Source organism: Synchytrium microbalum (genome assembly GCF_006535985.1).
Source record: "Synchytrium microbalum strain JEL517 chromosome Unknown SmJEL517_scf0048, whole genome shotgun sequence".
NCBI lineage: Eukaryota > Fungi > Chytridiomycota > Chytridiomycetes > Synchytriales > Synchytriaceae > Synchytrium > Synchytrium microbalum.
The window spans coordinates 52,378-68,960 of NW_022158397.1; the positions used below are offsets into that span (position 1 = coordinate 52,378).

Below are 16,583 nucleotides of genomic sequence, written 5' to 3' on the forward strand. Positions count from 1 at the left end.
ATTTTTTGTTACGCAAATATAGCTTGTAGTTATCGAGATATGTGATGGTCGTGTCGCTCGAGCAATATCAAAGAACCGAAGTACCTTTTTCACATGAAGTCATTCATTTAATTCACCGCAATATTATAGTTTAGGAAACATTAAAGTGCTGGTGCCACATCCAAATTCACGGCATGCGTCACCAAAGATTGTCATGCCTTTAATTAATTTTTCGTCAGGTGCAAAGGCTATGGACCGAAAGTCAATTACCAGAATGCAAAAGGAGCACTGTAATCAGTGGCGAAACCAATGGAAGACTTACAGAACGAGGCTCTGAAATACGGCGCATCAGCTTGTTTTTCCTTTCCCCCAGACGCGAATTCAAATCAGGAACAACCATCACGCCACGTTTACAGGCTAGTTCAAAGAGTTTCCAGAGTGTGCCTGGTGGTGCATTTGGTGGCAAATTTACCTTGAGCCATACGAACATGCCTGGAGAAAAACCGACGAAGGTAAAGCTACCCACTTTTGAATGGCCATTCAAACATCCAAGTATTTCCATACACATACCTCCAGAAGGTATAACAAACTCTGCACAAGCCCCATCCCCCGCCCGTCGCGGTGCAAAAGCAGCCAACGCAGCTTTCACAACCACATTCCTCTTATGCGTATAAAACCTCTGCAAGCCCTGCATATGCACATGCAACCCCTCACTCCCCCACTCAGTCAACAGTTTCGTAACAATTGCCTGCGAGATCCCGTTCGGAGAACTATGCTGCTCGCCCACCATAACCATCTTTTCCGCAAACTGTTTGTTGGCTACTGCGAATCCGAGACGGATGCCCGGTGCGAATATCTTGGAGAATGTGTAGAGGTAGATTATGCGGCCCTCGTCGTCAAAGGATAGGATTGGTGGGCGCAGGCCGTAGAGGCCGGGGTGCGTGTAGGTTGATTCGAGGAGTGAGTCGGGGGTGGTGGCGTCGGTTGGGGTGAAGGCGGGAAGCTCGAGGGCTTGGTATGGGTCGTCCTGGTGAATGAGAGGTTGAAAATTGAAGAACGAACAACGAGCCAATGGAGAAACGACAATAGAAGATTCACCTCTATGATCATGATATCCAATGTCTTACACGCTTGCAAGAATGCCTTCCTCCGCTCGATGCCCATGCTCGTACCAAGTGGATTTTGTGCTAGAGAGGAACATTGGGTACGCGAAAAGTATACTATTGATCAATCATTCATTCAAGATTTGCCCAGCAACTACCTTTTGCGCTCACCTGTTGGGATGGTATAAACAGCCTTGACGATTTTACCCTGTGCTCTAGCCTCTCGAGTTACTTTGATAATGTCTTCGGGGACCATTCCCTCAGCATCGCACTTCACTGGCAGAGGTGTTACTCCACATACTCTGATTTGTTCGAGAGAAGCCGAGAAGGTGTATTCTTCGACCAGGAAATAGTCGCCCTTGTTGCCGAGAATCGAGAACGCCATCATGTTGCCGTTGATGGATCCACTATTGTTTCGACGGTTGGCTTAGATCCGAGAAAAAAAAACACAACGTCTCTTTATCGATGAAGTTTGAAACATTTCCAAATTTCACCTTGTGACAATAACACGATAATCGTCGTATTGAGGTCTCAAAAACTTGGCAACGTGAGCTTGCAATACAGCCAATAGTTCGGGATGGCCGTCCGAGTTTCCGTATTGTAGGGCCTTTTCGAGACCCAGTGCGCCACGACTGTTTTGTGCTGGGATCTGAAAGGTTGATGCATTTCCAGATGTAGCAGCGTTTTGGACAGTCCATGAGGTAGACTTGAACGGGAAGACGTTCACGGGAGGAAAACCACCTAGAACATCAAGTTCTAAATGAGTAACTGTATGGCCACAAGTTCAAGAGATTCCAACGTTACCAACCTCCTAACGAGACTATTCCAGGAGTCGTAAGGTACCTTTGAAAAGATAAGAGAAGAGGGTTGAGCGTTTACCGTGAGGGTACATCAGCCAAGAGGGACTGATGAAAGATCAGTCAGCCAACTTGACGCAAGTGTGGATCATCAGCACCTCGAGACATTTCAAGTGTTTGCCAGCACCAATGAATACAATTAAGCAAGAAATCAATGATGACCACAATTCTGTCCATGCTGCCAATGTGGCAAACGGCCACAATTCCTTGATCAACCTCAAACTCACTTGTAATACATCTTTAGCCCAGTTCGTTCTCGAGCTCTAACTAGATTGCAGATTGAATAATTAGGTCGGCATCAATATAACAAAATTGTAACACATTTTAGTGATTGGTACCATTGTCGGCGAGGAAACTCGAGAAATCTCTGGCCAGTTTTTGAGGCTTGTTGGTCTTGGTTTGCGACGAGATAGACGACATGTTTTCGTGTATATGCAGGCCCACGGTTCGATATAGAGAGTGCGACGAAAAGTCCTCCGCGCTCCGAGTTGTTGGTGTCGATTCTAGAACAAGAGTGAAATTCGTAAGCAGCAGCGAGATCCATCTGTAATTGTTTGAGCGTGGATGAATGTTTTTAAGCGCGATTACGCGTAGAATGTGCTTCTGAGGTCTCTCAACGTACCGTTCAGTCTATTCCAACGAGCTCTTTAGCAAAATCAAAACATCACAGGACGTGACTGTGCAGCAGAAACCAACTCCTTTTCAATGTATCCTCTTTATACGCGATTTGACACCAAATATAGTCCTATTCGCTTGTTCTCCTTGTGTCCCTTCAGTGCTCTTGAGCTGCTTTCATCTTTTTCATTTCCTGCATTCTTGACCACAGTTGCTATTGGCAGTTAACTCATCGACGACCCATCATCCAGACAGATCATAGCGGCGTTTACTGGGTCCCATATTATATTATATATATTTACATTAGCCTCATCTCTCCTCTTCTCTTTTGACGAGGATATATAATTTGCCAAAATGAACGGAATGATGGCAAGTACCAAGACTCCCCTTTCATGCAATCCAAAAGAGAATCAACTCTAATATTGTTAAATATGTATTATATTATATGGGCTAATGTCATCCTTGTCTTTCCCATTAGCAACCACAAATCATCATCTTGAAGGATGGAACTGATACATCCCAAGGAAGAGGTCAATTACTATCAAACATAAACGCTTGCATGGCCGTCGCTGATGCCATCAGAACTACTCTGGGTCCTCGTGGAATGGACAAACTCATCGTCGACAACAAAGGTACATTCTGCATACATCTTGCGCAGTTCATGACTTTGCATATTTAACACCTCAAACATCCACAACTGTGCAAACCATATCACACAATCACATGTAATAACCAACAATATCATACAACATACAGGCTCAGTCACCATCTCCAATGACGGTGCAACAATCCTCAGATTGTTGGATATCGTACATCCTGCTGGTAAGGCATTGGTGGACATCTCCCGTGCTCAAGATGCTGAAGTAAGACATCCATATTGTTAAGAGGATACATATATACATAATATTATTAGGATTGCACATATGTCAAATGGTCGATTCTAACATTCATTCCAAACATAGGTCGGTGATGGAACAACCAGTGTCACATTATTCGCTGCTGAATTATTAAAAGAAGTGAAAAACTATGTTGAAGAAGGTGTTGCCCCTCAAGTCATCATCAAGGGCTTCAGACGTGCTTCTACTTTGGTAAGGCATTGGCCAGAATGTTTCTTTCGCTATTTTATGCATGTTCCAACCCATAGCACGCCATCTGTCTCACACTCCTCATCTTTTACAGGCTGTCACTAAAATCAAGGAACTCGCTGTAACTGTAGAACGAACGAATGAAGTGTATGCTATCCTTGATCTCTGTCGTGCTCGTTTTTCTTTGTTGAAACCAAGCGCGAACCTAACAGATTTCTTGCATCACAGAGAATTCCGAGACTTGCTAGAAAAGTGTGCTGCCACAGCAATGTCATCCAAGCTGATCCATTCACATAAAGAATTCTTCACCAAAATGGTTGTCGATGCCGTCCTACATCTAGACCAGGACGATCTGAATGAACGCATGATTGGTGTAAAGAAAGTGCCTGGTGGTGGTATGCAGGATTCCCTCTTTATCGATGGTGTTGCATTCAAAAAGACTTTTGCATATGCCGGCTTTGAACAACAACCAAAGAGCTTCAAGGATCCATTAATCTTGTCTTTGAATGTCGAATTGGAATTGAAGGCTGAGAAGGACAATGCTGAAGTCCGTATTGAGGATGTCAAGGTACGTTGAAAGATGTAGGCCACCATGAAGATTTCTTGTTTTTGTGCGTCGTACTTTTCCTTCTTCGGTCTAAATTGTTCAATCTCACTAGGAATACCAAGCTATTGTTGATGCTGAATGGAGCATTATTTATGAAAAGTTGGAAAAGATTGTAGCCACAGGTGCCAAAGTAGTCTTGTCAAAACTAGCTATTGGTGATCTAGCTACTCAATACTTTGCCGACCGTGACATCTTTTGTGCTGGACGTGTTCCATCGGAAGATTTGATGCGTGTCATCAAAGCTGCTGGTGGTTCAACTCAAACGTCTGTAAATGATATTAAACCAGAACACCTTGGTCGATGTGACTTTTTTGAAGAAAAGCAAATCGGTGGTGAACGATACAATCTCTTCCAGGGCTGTCCTCATGCCAAGACTTGTACATTGGTCTTGCGTGGTGGTGCAGAACAATTCATTGCCGAAGTGGAAAGATCTCTCCACGATGCCATAATGATTGTTCGTCGTGCTATCAAAAACAAGTCTGTTGTCGCTGGTGGTGGTGCCGCTGAGGTTCGTACATTCCTTTTATTTTTGTCTTGGCGTAATCGCTCCAGTTATTTTGTTGTGCTGTCTTGCTCAACCGTCCATCATATCCTTAGATGGAATTGTCTAAATATCTCCGTGACTACTCCCGTACCGTCGAGGGCAAGCAACAAATGATAATTGCTGCTTTTGCTAAAGCTCTAGAAGTCATTCCACGACAACTCTGTGACAATGCAGGGTTTGATGCTACAGATATCCTTAACAAGCTTCGTCAAAAGCATGCTCAAGGTATGCATAAGTTTTTGTGGTTCTGTTGTAATATGTAGTGTGATCTTGTATTCATGAACTGTTTCGAATCTTCATTTTTGTCCTTTGCCAACTGCGCGCGGGTTGAACTGACTTGCACCTTGTTATATAGGTGGAACTTGGTTTGGTGTCGACATGGCCTCTGAATCAATTGCCGACAACTTTTCGACTTTTGTTTGGGAGCCAGCACTTGTCAAGACCAACATGCTGTCCGCTGCTACAGAAGCTGCATGTTTGATCTTGAGTGTTGATGAAACCATCAAGAACAAAGAGGTAAAGGACATGATTTTATCTTTTGTCCATTGACGGGAACTGTGTTCCTTTTTTGCGGTTGATACTGAAACCATCCTGATTCTTTAACAGAGCGAAAAGCCCTCTCAAGGACCACCAATGAGAGGCCGAGGACGTGGAAGACCCGCAATGCGAGGAATGAGGCGTTAAATACCACACCAACACATGCAATCCCCATATAAACTTCGTTTTTTGTATGTATAGAGAAAAGCCTGAAAATTTTACTTGTAAAGCGAAAAATACATGTTGTCCATCGCAAACCAACGAAAAGTGTGGTGTGCCTGTTTGCAATAACGCGGTTTACTCTTTGACAAGGGTGCATGTTAGTTGGACATTAACAATCTATGTGTATTTGTATGCGTATGAGTAGACTATGAATAATATTATACAAGATACATGTTGAATCAACAAGGGGAGATTAGACGAGTCGGCACAAAAAAAGCGTGTTTGCATGTTTTTATGTGCATGAGTCGAGCAGTCAAACACCGTTGTTCCTCTAGCATACAGTAGGTAGCACATCTGAGGCAACAGAGCAACCTCCCGAACTGCAACCTATAAACTTGTAGTATTTCTTGGTACCTGCCGTGCATGGAGTCGTGTCGCTATAAAGTGTCGAGCCAGCTGCTCGAATATCATATACATCGGCCTTCAGTAATGTGAATGTGGTGTTGTCTAGTGATGTCCATATTTGATAGGTTCTCTGTTTTGTTGGAGAAGGAACGTGGGTGTGAATTCGTTGTGTTGGCGTGTTTTTGCGCAAAACGTCTGCAAAAAAACGACTGTGTCATCTCCTAATGCTTACAGCCATAGCAGACCCAAACCACGTCAAATTCCTCGGTGTAGCAGTCGATATTATCTTTGGTGGTGGCGGTACAGGAATGCTTGTGTTGGTAGGTATACTCTGAATTTCTCGTGCTGCCAGTATCATGTTTGAGACTACAAAGAATTCGTCAAAGGCTGAGACGGTGCTGTTTGCTGGTGATGTTGTGGAGAACCCCGGGAAGTGGTAGCTCATGTATGGAGCCCCGAGGACTTGGATGTGAGAGTCTAGGTTGAGAGAGAGAGAGAGTTAGGATGGATTTAATAAATACATGGAAATTTCGATTTTTTTAGCGCAATTACCCCATCCTAGCGATAAAAAATTAGATTGTATAAATTGCGATGTATTTGAGGTGCGCAAGTAAACCACAACCACTTACCTCCAAAGCGTGAATGTGCAACAAGAGCCCACAACAACGTTCCAGAGACCGCGGGATTAGCAACAACAGCAGCCAAGTAATTCCGAACCCATCCGGTCGTTGCGGCAGTAGACCAAACGCCAAACTCGTCAATCACGAACGGCTTGTTGGCTGCGATTGTATGATTAGTATCAGATGCAACCCGCGCGACGAAATCGGTTGCTGAGACAGGGTTGTAGTAGTGATTGTTGAGAACGTCCAGGCATGTATCGTTCAATATGCTTTGTTGTTTGAGATAGTCCCACTTTGTGAGGCCGGTTCCGGCGCCGACTGAGATGTAGGAGTCGGTGTTGATGCTGCCGTCGAATATGAGATGGTTTGGCTATCACAAAGAAGAAAAAAAAAGAATTATTCGTGAAACAAATTATGAAATTTTCGATTCTGGTCACCAGCTTACGTCTAACGATTTCACATATAGAAACATGTCTTTTGCCCATGTCGTATTATAGCTGCTGGAATGCCCGCCCAATTCGTTTCCAAGCGACCATCCAATGATTGTTGGATCGTCACGATATTGGATACCCGTGATGGTATTCACTCTTGTCAAAGTAAATTCGACAAAGTTTTTGAAGTCTTGTATTACAAGTGGATTCGAGTAGAAGACTGTATCGTCGGTTGTTGCAACACGAAAATCTGTGAGGCAAAAACAACTCAGAAATCATTTTCATGAATTGCGACAAGAGGATGCATGACTGACGTACTCGTAAAAGCAAGTATTCCACCAATCCATGCCCAATTGTCAATAAACTGAAACCACAGCTTCACGTCGTACTCTTGGGCAATAGCGATGGATCTGTCCATGACGATAAAGTACTCTTCACTGTATTTTCCAGGACCCTGTTAAAGTATAGTTAGAGAATGAACAACAAAACGTTGTGATGAGCTATTGTATACCTGATATGCGTGCATGGGAAGCACGGGTCCTGCACAACCACTTGAGTCCCATATTGAGAATGGGTGTGTTCGGATTACAGATCCATTAAACATGCTGACTGCCTGTATGCCGTCTCGCTGCTCGTCTTCCTAAGGAACAGAGAAGATTGCCGTTGTGAGAAGATGAATTGCGAGTCTGTCAAAACTGCAAACACGCACAGTTGGAAAGTTGATCGGTTGAGTCAACCCGTCGTGGCAGTTTCCTCCTCCAACTCCCAGATTTGGGATCTCTGTTTGATTAAGAGTTAAAGATCAAGAGTTAACGTTAGCGTGGCACAAAAAAACGTTGCTCAAAATTCACAACGTGTAGAGTGTTACTTACGAACAGCCGTCACCATGTTTTGAAAGTTGACTCCGACAAACCGAAACAGCGACCCGTTCTTGTATAAGGCGTTTCCTTGCCTGCAAAACAGTTTTTTGAGGGTTTGCTCCAACGAATCCAAACACCGATTCATTGCTTGCCTGTAAACCCAATTTCCACCAACATCAATTGTTCTGCAGGAACAAACTGGTTGACAGGCTGGGAAGCTTCTGGTGTTATTCGCGTTCTAGATGAAATGAAAATCAGCTTCATTCCATCGCCAAAGAAGAGCTGCTTCTTGAATACCATTGCTTCAGCACAAGTTCCATTAGCGAAAGCGCTCCCGTCAACCGCACAGCTTGAATTACTATTAAAATTACATCGATTAGAAAACATGATCTGTCACAATCACACCTTTTCAAATTGCGTAAAACAAAAGATGTAGGCACGTTACCTGTTGGTGCTGCTACTGCTGTCATTCTTTTTACCAATAAAGAGAGCCAACACCACAATCATTATCACGACAATAAGGACTACTAGCGAAATAACTGGTATTAACCATCTCGGTCTCCTTCTCGACGACAGATGCTTTTCGTCTAGGATGGTAGCTGGCAATGAAACCGTGGCGACAATCTTTGGGGGATCGGGAAGAGACATCGCAGCCGTGCTGAGAGGATGCAAGAAGTACTTGACAAGTGTGGTCGACTTGTTTTTGGAAGTAGTGTTGAAACCCGCAAAACAAAAAAGAATCTTCACAAAGTCCTAAGACTCCGCTCGCAGATGAGCCTCAGGCCGGCACGTGCAGGGGTCATTGGTCTGAAATTTGCGAGCAATTTGCACTCTGCTACTTTGTCCGTCTTAAGGCTATATATAGGCTATAGGATGGTGCGGCATTCTACGAAACGTGATTTCTAAGGTTTTGGACATTTTGGGGTACGAGCAACGCAGCGCAAACAAAATATGAAACTGATTGAAATTTATAATAATGTGCTTGCAAGAAACCGTGGACCGACCGCTTAAGCAAATGCCGAATTCTTCTTGACTTCTTGAAATTCTTGATATCATATCTTCAACATTCTTGAGACACACGACTTCAAACTACAATTTACTCTGCTTCTTCTTCTCTTCAATCTCCTTCAACTGTTGAGCAATCAAGGCACGACCCCCTTCCTCACGTTTCTTGAGCTCTTCTTGAGTCTGCCCATGGATCATTGGATTCTTTCCCGGCACATCCAACCCCTTACGCGTAGCGGGTCTTTGAAGCATTCGATCCATCTGAATGAACGATTTTTGAGCCTCTAGCCAAACGAAACTAAAAAAATGGAGATGCGTACCCATTTTTGTAAATGTTGCAAGCCATCTAACGAAACGCCAGCCCAATCATGAAGACCTACGAAAAAAGTAGCACATAAAGTCAATTATGTTGCAAAGATTTATTCCATAAACACGGCAGTGTTATTACCAATCCAGCCAATATTGATGATATCAGCAGCGCTGAACTCTCCAACAATGTATTCGTTGCCGGTCTCTTTCAAGTGGGTGTCCAAAACTTGGTAGAGTCGTCTGGTTTCATCTTGGTATCTCTTGATGGCATATGGAATCTGTGATTGAAATGTTAATATGGGATGTCAGTATCATGATGTCTGTGAGTGTTTAGTACGAGTATTGAATACCTTTTCTGGAGCGTATCGCTAGAAAATGGCAATCAGAGTTAAGTTAAGTAGTTTTTTGCCAGGGTTTGAACAACGCATCAAGAAGACACTTGCCGAAAAGTGATTGGCTTGACCTGAAAAGCAGAGTTGTGGGATTAGTATCTACGATGTTACAACCAAAGTGGATGCGTTTCAAAACTCTCGACAACCATTCTCTGGCATATGTGCGCTTACCTTGCATGGGTCCAAGACCGCCCATTTGCCACATAATCCATTGAATAGCTGAATTGTTAGTAGAAAGTTAGTTGTTCGGCATATGCACGTGAAAAGCAAAGTCAATAAGTGCGACAGGTAGCAAACCTTGACTGCGCTTCAAAGGGTCTGCTGGTAATAAGATATGTTTTGGATCATAGTGCTCAGCAAGGTATCTGGAAAAAAACATGGTTTAGCGACATACACTGCTACCGACACGTGGCAACAGACACATACAGTAAGATTGCACCAGATTCAAAGACGGCAAATCCATCCTTGCCGCCCTTGCTGTGATCCACCACTATAAAGAAATATCAATAAAAGGCGTCAGAATGACACAACCATCCAAACATCTTTTGGGCGACAAAAACCTACTAGCTGGAATGCGCCCGTTGGGATTGATTTTAGTAAACCATTCAGTCTTTTGTTCATTCTTTTGCATTTGAACATTGTGGGTCTTGTATGGTAAGCCTAAAGTTGGGAATTTCAAATCCAGTCAACAACCAATGTTGATCAAACGTTGCGAGAGAGGAGGAACGTGCCTATTTCCTCCAAGGCGATACTAGCCTTCCAGCCGTTGGGAGTTCCAGCCTGTACGAAGAAAAGCAGTACCATCAATAGGTAGTATTCGAGCCTTAAGCCAATTCGTGATTTTACTCATCACGTATTTTTCACTCGAACAACCAATGAAGAGACAAGAACGATTGATGCTTACTGTGTACAAAGTGATGAATGGCTTGCTCATGTTTTAAATCTTAAGTGCTAGGAACCTATGTTTGTGAAGCTGTCTTTCCAAGTGAAGTCGTGCAAACTGCAAGCAGGCACATTGAAGAGAGTAACAGCTTACTAGTACAGACAAAGAAGCCTTCCAAACGTGAGTTGTTACTTCCAAGTCGCGTAGACTTCATTCCCGATGGGCGATCGATAAAACTTCTATCAGTATAATTTCTATTGCAGACAATGTGAAGGCCCAAACTATTTCAATACAGACAAAACATAAATCCCAATACTAGAGACTGGACTAGAGAGCTCGAGGCTTGACAGTTATCTCATACTTTGATGTGACCTAGTAATAAGCAATCAGCAAACGAGTCCGCAAAAGTAAATAACAGCCTACACTTACCAAAGTCAGAGTAACAAACGCAGCCTTCTCAGTACTTTGACTTGGGTTTGCATCTCGAATCTCAAAGGACCGGATAAAGTTGGATAAAAAGAGCAACATTTCCATGTTTGCGAATTGTTTCCCAACACAGTTGCGGCTTCCTGATGAAAAGGGAATCAGACTCCAAGTCCAGTTGTTTGCATCCCCATTGGTTACTCCTTCCTCTGCTAGTTTCGTGAATCGGTCAGGGTTGAAGCGGTCTGGTTCGTCCCAAATCGAACCGCGATGGATAGCCCAGATCTATAAAGGTTTTTGCAAGTTAGCCAAAAACAAATCTCTCCAAACATGATCAGTCTTGACAACCGAATTCGGCTTACCGGTATCATAATATCGGTTTCCTTGGGCAAGAATGTACCATCTGACAGTGTAACTTCTTGGTCTCTAGTACTTCGTATAACTCCAGTAGCTACAGGGGCCAGCCTCAACGTCTCATTTATGCAGGAGTTCAGATAAGTAAAACCTTTTGCTGTTGATGCGGTTATAAGACCAGTGGTTGGATCAACGGGTACAGCCAATACTTCAGCTTCCACTTTGGCTAAGCATTCTGGGTTTCTAACTAGCTCGATTAGAGTATATGCCATAGTAGCACCAGTGGTATCAGAGCCGGCGTTGATAAATAGTATGGCGGTTTGCATTATGAGAGGATCTTGCATCTTTTCACCAGAGTCTGGGTCTAGTCCGTCAATCTGGAATACGTGATTGAGGTTTGTTAGTATTAGAAATCTAAATCATACTCGATTGATTCGCTTTTACTGGATGTTATCGCTTTTCTTGCATTACCATGATTTGCATTATATCGTCTCGATAAACTGTCCCATCACGACGTTCCTTGACGAGATTGGTCATGTAGTCGTTGATTGTATCTTGTCCTTCTTTCGCCTTCTTCATCATGGGTAAAAATGGCATATATTTCAAGAATGGGAAGATTGTGATTATTGCAAAGGCTATGGTTAAAGTTTGTTATAAATCCCATCCTCATGAATGACGCTCGTTGAATTTCTTACCTCGTAATCCACGTTCCAAGATGTCTACAATTGGTGCTTTGCCAGTCTCAACAGCTCCAAATGAATTTCCGAATGCTGTCTCTCCTACAATTTGAGAACTTCAGTTGTATTTGATACATGTCGCTTCCAAATGACATTTAAACAACATACCTATCACATCCACAGAATAAGCTTTAGTCTCCTTCCAAATATTTATGGTAGTCTCTCCGCTACTACTTTCTTTAGCCCGCCTTTCAAGTTTTGTAGCCAGTTTCTGAAACAAGTCCGCCATATACTTTTCAAGGCCATTCAAATACTTGATTGAGAAGGCAGGGGACAAGAATCGTCGAAGAAACTTGTGGTTGTGTTTGTCCTGTACAGTCAATACATCGTGTTTTCTTCCAGGAGCAACGAGCTGGTCGTAAATCTTAGATTTTGGCAAGTCCTTTGTGACTAGGATCTCGTGCACGAGAGCAGCATCGTTTACGGATACAGATTGAGGCCCAATGCGGATAACCTTGCTGTCGTATTGACGGTGCCATTCTTCATGAATCTCGAATCCTTTTTGTTGAGCAAAGCGTTTATCGACGAGCAGAGAGAGCGGTCCCAAGAAGAATGGATATCTATTTGTATGAGGGTAAACGATGTGCTGGCATAGGTCAAGAGAAAAGTCGAGTGCAGCAATGTTCAAAAAGGCACTCAAACGCAATGTCTCGCGCAGTTTACAACCTCATCAAAGAAGCAGTACTTACTTTGGACCTGGCAATCTAGCTAACGGACTAGCAAAAATCAAGACTAGTCGTTTCAGGTAGCGATAACCTCCGTATGCGACGATGAACCACGCGAGGTAGCGAAGATATGGCGATTGCAGCATGGTCGCTATAGGCGATCAGTGAATTGGAAGGTTGGAACGAGCTGATCCTTGCTTGTTGATGAAGATGGATGGGCACAATTCCAAGATTGGCCGCCTGTTGGTTGGGCAGCGTCCTTGTTTAACCAGTTTAAGCAGGTCACGACTGTGGATGAAATTAATTGGCCGAACTGACCAAAACGAGTAGAGTATTGCCTAGATCTGCTCCTTCTCGTCATCTTGTACTGCTAACTCTCTCCCGTGGCTCCGTATACCACCAACATGACCGTGTTGTCCACATTGTCACGTTGGGCCCTTCCTGCCTTAAGCGGTTATCTAGCTATCCGATTTATCTGCTATATGTTTTATGGACACTTCATATCTCCCTTACGAAAAATCCCAGGCGGGCCATTGCGTAAGTCATCAAAAACACATTTTTGGATGCAGTGCATTTGCGCATGCAAAACATTGGACTGCCGTAATTCGATATTTCTGTTCGTTATTGTCAATAGATTCCATTTATGGACCAATATATCCCTTTGTACGCGCATTACAAGGGAAGGGTGACGATTTCATGCTTATTGATCGATACCACAAGAAATATGGAGGCATCATTCGCGTATCAAACCGTACCATTTCGGTGGCTGATCCTGCAATCGCAAGGTAAGTGCAGGATTTGTAAATACCAATTGTCAAGGTCCTCGCTGATGTTTTGTCCTTGGTTAGAGATGTCGCAGTGAAACAGGACTTGCCAAAGAGCTGGATGTACGAATTGTTCAAACCTTCATTCTCTGACAAGAGTAAGGAGTTTGACGGAACAAATCTACTCTCAACCGCATCAATCTTTGACCCTTACGAATTCATTTATAGATTTGTTCAACACGAGGGACACCGCATATCATAAGCAAATCAGAAAGATAATGTCACCATCGTTTGGGATCAAGTATATCGACAGTTTAGAAGTCTTTTTCTTCAAGGTCCTGGACGGGCTTTTTGAGAAATTCGACAAGGCGATTGCTCAAAGTAGCGACGGGACTGGAGTTACGAATATTTGGAAGGATATGCACTGCTTCACTGCCGAGATCATTGGGTATGCGTAGCGCTAGAATCAGTCGACGCATTTTTCTCACTCATCTCGTATTAGAGAAACGGCCTTTGGCCAATCTTTTGGACTAGTCAAATCTGGGAAATCGGAAATCGTAGAAGCAATGGCAGACATTTTCCGATACGCGGCGGTTACGGCTTTCTTTGCTTTCTTGAGACCATTCAAGTTTATACCGGCAATGCGCCGGCTGGGTGACGCTGAATTCAAAATTCAAAATTCGATGACAAAAGTGATTGAAACGAGAATGAACTCTACGGAAAAGCGGGTCGATATTTTACAATCTCTCCTTGACGCACGTGGAGATGATGGCCAGCCATTGACGGAACTGGAAATCGTCGATCACACGATATTGTTCTTAGCGGCTGGATCAGACACTAGCTCGAATGTGAATACAACTTATTTAAGATGTTTTTTCGGTGCAAAGCGTTTATGCTCACTTCTTTGCATCCTCTTGTTAGACAATGTCGTTTTGCATCATACACCTACTGAAAAATCCACGCGTATACCAGACCCTTGTCAAGGAAATCCTGTCAGTGCCATTAAAGGGCAAATATCTTTCGTCGGCCACGATCGTAAAGTCGATACCGTATATGGATGCGGTCATCAAGGAATCAATGAGGTAAAAACTACTGCTTGTTGCTGTTGTCTAGACATTATTCTTGCATTTTTACGTTTATATTAATTTCAGGATGCAACCGGCTGGAGTCTCAATCCTTCGAGAAACCAGCAAAGAGACGGTTCTAGGCGGATATGTGATACCCCCAAAGACGGACGTTCTGGTGGCAATATACTCTCTTCACCACTCACCGGATTTCTGGGAGAATCCAGAGGAGTATAGGCCTGAACGGTTCTTGCCTGGTGGAGAAGCTGCTGAATCTGAGAAATATCCAGCCTGTACGTGTTGAGAATTTTGCATCCTTTTCAAGTGATGTCCTTTGATCTCTAAGGCGCTTTTTTCTCAAGACTTTCCGTTTAGCCACGGGAGTCGAAATTGTATAGGTACGCTTTGAATTTTTGACATTGTTGGTTGCTACAGCAACTTTTATCTTTGTTTGAACCTTACTGATCTTGACTAAACCAGGGAAAAACTTTGCTCTCGCGGAGGTATCTCAACAATTTTCAATTATAAGTGGCAGCTTTGCATTCTCACTACGCCTTGCCCCTGAATATGCCTGTAGATGCGCGTGTGCCTGGCCAATTTCCTCAGGAGATACGAAATTATCGACGTGGACCCAAATCAATCTTTGGCAACCGACAGTTTCATAACCTTGCAGCTAGTCAACTCGACGTACATGATTGGTATCAGGAGACGCAAGTGAAAGTTGAGACTGCTAGTTGTTTCATTTTTTCTGTACATATGATATCCAGTGACAACTCTATGCCCTTTGTTCAATATATGTAATCTGTTAGTATTTAAGCAATGCCAATTCTACAAGTTTAGAGAATTGTTTCGTGTTTTGAACAGTTCCAAATCGGTTAACACGTGTCTTTGCTGGCTTAAGTGGTGGCTAAAAGTTTAAGCAAAAGGTCAGATTGTGGGCATAGATGAAAACAAGTATCGATCGGCCACCTGCGAATAATGTGAGCGATAATGTAGACGATTTTGGTCAGCTTTGATATTCGTAACTATGTGCTAAGTCTGCATCAGTCACATTTAGATAATTTTAACCAATTACCAAATGGACAAGCTGATCAAGCTTATCAAGTTCTGGACGATACCTGCAATCGCATCTTTGATGGTATTAAGGCTCTGCAGATGGTACTATTACTACCACATTCGGTCCCCATTAAACAAGATCAAGGGTGAAAACATTGTGTTTGGATTGCTGCACGATGCCCTTCTTGGTAACGGCCAACAATACAAGAGGGCTATTGCCGTGCATCGAAAATACGATAGCGGGATTGTCAGAGTCTTGTCCAATACTGTCTCTGTTGCCGACCCAAAGCTGATTCGGTAAAATGGTGTTTGGAACACAGCTTCGTACCCAGTTTGGCATGGCTAATTAATTGTATAGTGAAATTCTGGTTGTCAGAGATCTCAAGAAGGCGCCTCTTTATCAATTAATTCGCTTTCACGGGTTTCCGGATAACATTTTCACGACTGGTGATCGGGATCTTCATAAGCAATTGAGACACATTATGGTTAGATCTTTAATATGCTCTTTTTTTCATTCGCTTTGGAATGACTCGCTTTGTTGGATCTTTAGTCACCATCGTTTGGCTTGACCTACCTTAAAGGGCTGGAGTTTTATATGAACAAGGTCGTGGACGACCTGTTTGCAAAATACGACCAGGCACTCGAAGGATCAGACACCGCGACGGTCGATATATGGCAAGACATGCACCTCGTCTCGCTGGATATCATAGGTGTGTCTTTGATTTTTAAACGACACGACAACTTCTGAAAACGCCCCTTTAGGCGAAACTGCATTCGGAATGTCATTCAATTGCATTAATGACAAGCGGTCGGATGTCGCAGACATGCTGGAAGATGTGTTCAGGCTAACCACACGCACAGTGCCAATTTCATTTGCAAGAGGGCAAACATGGATTCCAATCATGAACCGTCTTCATAAAGCTACGCGCGGACTGACGGATATCTTGAAAGAGTCAATTCAAGATCGGCGGAGTGGGAAGGTTAAGAGGCAAGATATCTTGCACCAGCTTGCGGAAGGAGTTTGGGGTGATGGTACCTTGCTCGATGATTCCAATATTGTTGTGCAGTGTCTTGTTGTGCTTGCTGGTGGGAGTGATACGACATCTAATGTAAGAAATCGGATGAG

The 16,583-nt window shown here is 43.4% G+C and overlaps 3 protein-coding genes across 3 annotated transcripts; 1 reads left to right on the forward strand and 2 right to left on the reverse strand.

The window, feature by feature from the left end:
- Positions 1-123: 123 nt before the first annotated feature.
- On the reverse strand, positions 124-2,359 carry SmJEL517_g05366 (uncharacterized protein; the record flags this gene model as incomplete). Its single annotated transcript, XM_031171292.1, has 9 exons — positions 124-227; positions 394-471; positions 550-1,006; positions 1,078-1,166; positions 1,254-1,489; positions 1,577-1,823; positions 1,891-1,925; positions 2,167-2,206; positions 2,278-2,359. The coding sequence occupies 9 exons, from the start codon at positions 2,357-2,359 to the stop codon at positions 124-126; spliced, it is 1,368 nt and encodes a 455-aa protein (XP_031022711.1).
- Positions 2,360-3,113: 754 nt separating this feature from the next.
- Positions 3,114-5,474, forward strand: SmJEL517_g05367 (uncharacterized protein; the record flags this gene model as incomplete). The annotated part of the gene is made up of 9 exons (XM_031171293.1): positions 3,114-3,186; positions 3,311-3,417; positions 3,517-3,642; positions 3,734-3,786; positions 3,868-4,207; positions 4,299-4,754; positions 4,844-5,015; positions 5,146-5,306; positions 5,397-5,474. 9 exons carry the CDS (start codon positions 3,114-3,116, stop codon positions 5,472-5,474), a joined length of 1,566 nt encoding a protein of 521 aa, XP_031022710.1.
- A 3,420-nt stretch (positions 5,475-8,894) lies between these two features.
- On the reverse strand, positions 8,895-12,719 carry SmJEL517_g05368 (uncharacterized protein; the record flags this gene model as incomplete). Its single annotated transcript, XM_031171294.1, has 16 exons — positions 8,895-9,071; positions 9,131-9,186; positions 9,259-9,397; positions 9,470-9,487; positions 9,557-9,582; positions 9,683-9,730; positions 9,809-9,876; positions 9,938-10,001; positions 10,076-10,171; positions 10,264-10,291; positions 10,824-11,102; positions 11,180-11,548; positions 11,643-11,806; positions 11,867-11,950; positions 12,017-12,468; positions 12,598-12,719. 16 exons carry the CDS (start codon positions 12,717-12,719, stop codon positions 8,895-8,897), a joined length of 2,190 nt encoding a protein of 729 aa, XP_031022703.1.
- Positions 12,720-16,583: the final 3,864 nt, after the last annotated feature.